The following is a 6,000-nucleotide window of genomic DNA, read 5'->3' on the forward strand; positions in this document are numbered from 1 at the left end:
TTCCATGCGCTCGCAATCTTTTGAGATGGGTTCTGTAGTCCTTTTCTTATTACCGATTTGTGGAGAAATTTAAAATTGTACTCAACTCCATGAATTGTGTCTATGGTCTATTTTATTAAGAGATTCCTTAAACTCAAGTAAGTGCAAAGTTGATAAATAACTAATATTTTTTCTTCTTTATGATACTAACTATATTTTGTATATATATTTTCAAAGTTCCACTAGCACATCCAAGACTCAAGAATACCTGCAACTCATCTTCCTCAATCGATTTGGGGAAGAAGAGTTGCAAGTTTTTTTTTTTTTTTCTTGAAGGAGTATTTTTATAATTTTATCCCTTGATTTTAATATAGTTAGCCATGAACTGATGGAATCGATGTATTTGTTAACGTTTATAAACCTTATGATACTTTCGTTAAACCTCAAGGGTGGTATATATAAATATATATATATATTTTTTTTGATATTGGACCATCTAATCCATTTAATTGCCATACATATCCATACTTACCCGAGTTTGGATTTGCTACCCACATGGAGAAGGGTGGTAACAGATCTAAACCCTCCATGGGGGTGGGGGATCCACCTCTAGGGTGCGGGACCCACTACCCATGGAGTGGTCAGTTCTGTCCCCACCCGTCCCCATGTGGATAGCTGATCCACATTCATACGTACCCATGTCTTTTTTTTTAAGTTTCCAAACTCAATATGCTTCCTAACCATGTTTAGAATTTTGGATTTTAGGATCCATTGGACCATAAGATAATATAGAAATAGAGAGACGTCACAATTCTATCACATGGGGAAAATGTCCAAATAATAATAATTTCCACAGGCGGCAGGCGGCAGGCCCCACTTTCTCATCCCACTTGCTGTCCTTTTTTTTTTTTGGATAAACTCCCACTTGCTGTCTTTCGTTATCCTGATGGATTCATCATCCCCAATCACTTACTGCCCCACGTTTCTTCCTTTTCCGTCGGCTATAAAAGTCACTCCCCCTCCTGTCTCCTTCACTCCTTCAAAGCTCAACCGCCTCAACCCCTCCCCCCATCCCATCCAAAATGGCACTAGTTAGACAACGCCGGAATCTCAATCTCCGCCTCCCTTTGCCGGACTCTGCTGACTGCCGCCATCGCTTCCCTCTTCCACACCCCCCAACATCGCTCTCCTCCGCCACTACTAGCGGTGGCGCCGCCGCACCCACCACCATATCCCAGGAAGTCGACCGCCTCTCTGACCTCGAGAAACTCAAAGTTCTCGGCCACGGTAATGGAGGAACTGTCTACCAAGTCCGCCACAAGCGAACCTCCGCCATCTACGCCCTCAAAGTCGTCCATGGAGACTGTGACACCACCGTCCGCCGCCAGATCTTACGCGAGATGGAGATCCTCCGCCGTACCGACTCTCCTTTCATCGTCCGGTGCCACGGGATTTTTGAGAAACCCTCCGGTGACACAGCGATTCTCATGGAGTACATGGACGGCGGCACACTCGATTCTCTCCTCAAATCCAGTGGAACCTTATCGGAGCTCTCACTCTCTTCCATCGCTCGCCAAGTCCTTAACGGTCTCAACTACCTTCACTCCCAGAAGATTGTCCACAGAGACATCAAGCCTGCGAATCTGCTGGTGAATCAGAAAATGGAGGTCAAGATTGCAGACTTCGGGGTCAGCAAGATCATGTGCCGTATGCTCGAACCATGCGACTCTTATGTGGGTACCTGTGCATACATGAGCCCTGAGAGGTTCGATCCAGACACCTACGGTTCCAACTACAACGGCTACTCTGCGGATATCTGGAGTTTGGGGCTTACGCTATTGGAGCTCTACGTGGGTCATTTCCCCTTGCTATCTCCAGACCAGAGACCCGATTGGGCCACACTAATGTGCGCCATATGTTTCGGAGAACCTCCGAGCTTGCCCGACTGTGCTTCGGAGGAGTTTCAGAGCTTCATCAATTGTTGTTTGCAGAAGGATTCCAGTAAGAGATGGAGTGTTTCGCAGCTCTTATCACACCCCTTTTGTCGGCAAGGATCTGATGGGATCTGAAAATGGAACATTGAAAATTCTCATGAGAGTCGCCGGTTTTTGGAATCTCCGGTGCCGGAATCTGTACATATTACGTGGGATCATTTTCGTGAAAATTATTTTGCACTGTATATTTTTAGTCCTTTTCACAGTAAAACTGCTTGAAAAGAGATTTTAGGGGAAAATTAAAGAATTTCCAACTTATTCTCTTATTCATTTTTGTTCATTTTTGTTTGGGGCAATTACTTTCACTACCCTACACTTAACCTATATTTATTAAAACTACCATACCTTAAACTTCTTTTCTGAAACTACCCTGTTTGTAAACTTTTACATTTCCTTCTACCCTCATGTTTTTAAATACCCAAATTACCCTTCCTTTTCACCTAGTAACCTACTAATCTATTTAACCTATCGTTCATCTTCTACTTTTTATTATTTTTATCCTTAAAAAAGTAAAAAATGAATTTCTCCTATTTTTTACTCCATTCAATTTTTTTTTGTTTTTTTGTTCCTTCAATTCTTCTATTTAATTAATTTTTTATTCAACATTTCATTCTCATCGTTCTTCAAACAGATCATGGTTCTAAGTATCGGTATCGTGTTGCCCATATCAGGCGATGTACCGGTTTTGTTAGTCATCGATACCGATACCATGGTGATACCATATCGATAGCACCGTACTGACAAGGGGTAAACTGGTTAGAGAACTCCTTTTTAAAGGAAATTCAGCGGTAATTTTGCCCGATACAGCCGATCCAGGCCGATACCATATCAGTTTTGTAGATTATCGATACCCGTTCCGATGCCGTGCACTAAAACCATGGAACAGATCGACTCTCCTCAAAAATAGTAAAAAGTAAATTGAATAAAAAGAGGAAGAGAGAGAAGAAGTGGGGCGTTTGAAGAGAGTCCATCTGTTCCATGGTTTTAGTGCACGGTATTGGAACGGGTATCTGTAACCTGCAAAATTGATACGGTATCGGCCTGAATCAGTTGTAACAAGCAAAATTACCCCTGAATTTCCTTTAAAATGAGTTTTTTTATTTTTTTTATTTATAATTTTACCCCTTTTGAGTACTGTGCTATCGATATCGTATCGACATGGTAACGGTGACTAGCAAAACTAGGACGTATTGCCCGTATCGGGCGATACGATACCAATACTTAGAACCATGATCTATTCAAAGAAGAACGATGTGATGAAATGTTGAATAAAAAATTAATTAAATAGAAAATTTGAAGAAAAAACAAAAAAAAAAAACGAATAAAGTAAAAAACGGGAGAGAGAAGAAGCGGGTGGGTGCTTTCATTTTTTACTATTTTAATGACAAAAATAGTAAAAAATAGAAGATGAATGGTAGGTTAAATAGATTAACAGGTTACTAGGTGAAAAGGAAGGGCAATCTGGATATTTAAAAATATGCGGGTAGAAGGAGATGTAAAAGTTTAAAAGCAAGGTAGTTTCATAAAAGAAGTTTAAGGTAGGGTACTTTTAGTAAATATAGGTTAAGAGTAGGGTAGTGATAGTAATTGCCCTTTTTTATTTCCATTTTATTAAGCATCACATTGGTATCAAACTCTAGTGATTCTGATCCGACGTTCAAACTGTCCTCTCAAAGCTATCTTTTTTTTTTTTTTTTTTCACGGTGTAAGACTAAAGTTGTTAACCCTTGACAATAATGTAGGATTCATTTGATCGGATCCGACTCCTCTACTTCCAAGGTGGCATGTACTGTCGTGCGCCCAACATTGCCCCACATATAAGGTGTGCAAAAAGTACTACCTTGCCCCTGCCCGAAGTCTCTTTCTCATTTGATCACCACAAAGCTCACTCCTTTCTTTTTGATATTTTTAACCTTTGTAACTCATTTTCTTCCGTCTATTTCTCTCATGTTGATGTTTCAGCGAACCTAACTGCCAACACAACAACTAAGTTTGGTCTTTCCAGTATAGCTGCTAAATGTTGGTTTTGCTTCTCCTTCTTGGCTGGCTAGATTCCTTGGATTTGGCCCCTTCTTGATTCAATACATTCTCAATTATCCAAAAAAACAGCACTATGGGATTGACCTTGCCAATGCTGAGGAATTCAGCTAGACTTGTCGACCAATACGGTTTTGGTAATACGATACAGTTTTGATACGATATAAAAAATAGATATCCAATACTGATACTATACCGTATCATTTAAAAATACCATTTTCAATACCGATACCGTACTGTTTCAATACGGTTTTGGTACGATATAAAAAGAGTATGGAAAACGGTATGCCATTGTACAAAAAGACAAAAATGAAAGAAAGGAGATTAATGGAAGAAGACCCACCAATGACGATAAACTAACCGTATGGACTGCTGGATTTTCGTCTTCAATCATTAAAAAGATTGTTTCATAGAGCTAATTTGTATTCAAAAGTAATTAACTATCAATGGAAATTACCATATAAGAACCAGTCCAGGCTACTGTTGCAGAGATAACATTAAACCCAAATTCTCCATGTAGAATTCGATATCTTAGCCATCTGAAATCAATAATGAAGGGCAGTGATTGCTGCAGCTTCTCACAAGTTGATTCTTGTTGAAATCGAGCTGCAATCACGATGATGGAAAGAAAGACATTGCGAGAAGAGGAGGGAAGAGGAGCTTCTCGTTCTTTTTATCTCTCTCCTTGTCTGGTGCTGTGGTGGGGTAATCCTTTTACCCGTTTTCCTTCTCGTAATTAATCCACTGCAAACCTTCTAGAAAGAACAAAACCACACCCCTTCCCAGTCTCACCCTCTCTCTTTCTCCTTCGTTAGTTCGTTCTGTGGTTGAAGATCCGGAGTTACGAAGCTCTATTACCCGATTATTCTACTTATGTTGGATGAATCTCTTTTCCCTGTTCGATTTCAACTATTACAGCAACCACAGTAAATCTGATTCCAAAACAACCTTCAAAAGATTCCCAAGCGCAATGGGAAAACAACAAAACCAGATCTGATAAAAACTTATAACATCCCAAAACCCTCTCCACAAAGAACGAGAAATTTGGAGAAGAAAACAGAAAAAAAACGAGAGAAAATGACCGGAGAACAATGATGAGTCACTGCTCAGTCGAGAGGCTTTGCTGGAGTACCGCTCTGGGCGCCGCGAGCAAACCAGGAAGCGTGAAGGAGAAAGGGAAGTGCGAAGGGGAAAGGGCCGAAAGGAATTAGGGTTTTTAGGTTTTAGCCTTTTAGGTAACGTCTTAGCCATTTAGACTTTAGATATATATTTTTTTAATTTTACAATTATACCCTCCAAAACGGTTTGGTTTTGGACCATTTTGGTATAACGGTACAGTTTTGGTACATACCGATGGTATTGTACCCAATATCGATATCGTACTATACTGTGATCAATACCGTTTGACCATACAATACCGTATTGTTCCGTTTTTGTAACGATATAGCTTTGCACGAGCGGTTTCAGTTTCGATATACGATTTCAATTCTAAATTGACACCCTTAAATTCAACTCCTCTCCAGCGAATTTTTGGGATGGTAAGACAAGACCAAACACACTTCCACAGTGCATGGGGGATAGATTGATAAGAATTAGTTGATGATGACTATTTAATAGTAGTAATTTTGAACAATAGCCATTGGTATGCTTTAGTAGGGGTGTAAATTTGGCCCTGTCGGCCCGAGCTTGCCATGAGTTTGAATAGGACTTAGGCTGGATTTTTTAAGCCTGAGGGCAGATTAGGATTCAAAATTTCAGGCCTAGGGTCAGGGTCAAACTGGGCTAGGGTTAAGGCCTTGGGCTGAGCTGGCCCAGCCCCGCCCTATGCCTATGTTTGGTTTGAAATTTTCAAGCCTCGAGTCATAGAGTTATTGAAAACAGAATAATATAACGTTTCTGATCCAGTTCTGATCTGAATCAATGGGAATTGACATGAATTGTCCGATTCTAGCCCAATCGATCCATTATATTTGTTAGGGCATTGAAGTTA

The 6,000-nt window shown here is 40.2% G+C and overlaps 1 protein-coding gene across 1 annotated transcript; it reads left to right on the plus strand.

The window, feature by feature from the left end:
• Positions 1-1,039: 1,039 nt before the first annotated feature.
• Positions 1,040-2,239, plus strand: LOC122653745 (mitogen-activated protein kinase kinase 9-like). Its single transcript, XM_043847681.1, has one exon. It carries the CDS (start codon positions 1,062-1,064, stop codon positions 2,046-2,048), a length of 987 nt encoding a protein of 328 aa, XP_043703616.1. The 5' UTR covers positions 1,040-1,061; the 3' UTR covers positions 2,049-2,239.
• Positions 2,240-6,000: the final 3,761 nt, after the last annotated feature.

This window comes from Telopea speciosissima, chromosome 3, assembly GCF_018873765.1.
Source record: "Telopea speciosissima isolate NSW1024214 ecotype Mountain lineage chromosome 3, Tspe_v1, whole genome shotgun sequence".
Taxonomy (NCBI): Eukaryota; Viridiplantae; Streptophyta; class Magnoliopsida; order Proteales; family Proteaceae; genus Telopea; species Telopea speciosissima.

What these genes read in the sequence shown, in the direction of transcription:
- LOC122653745 (XM_043847681.1), top strand. Translation starts at nt 1,062, where the DNA reads ATGGCACTAGTTAGACAACGCCGGAATCTCAATCTCCGCCTCCCTTTG.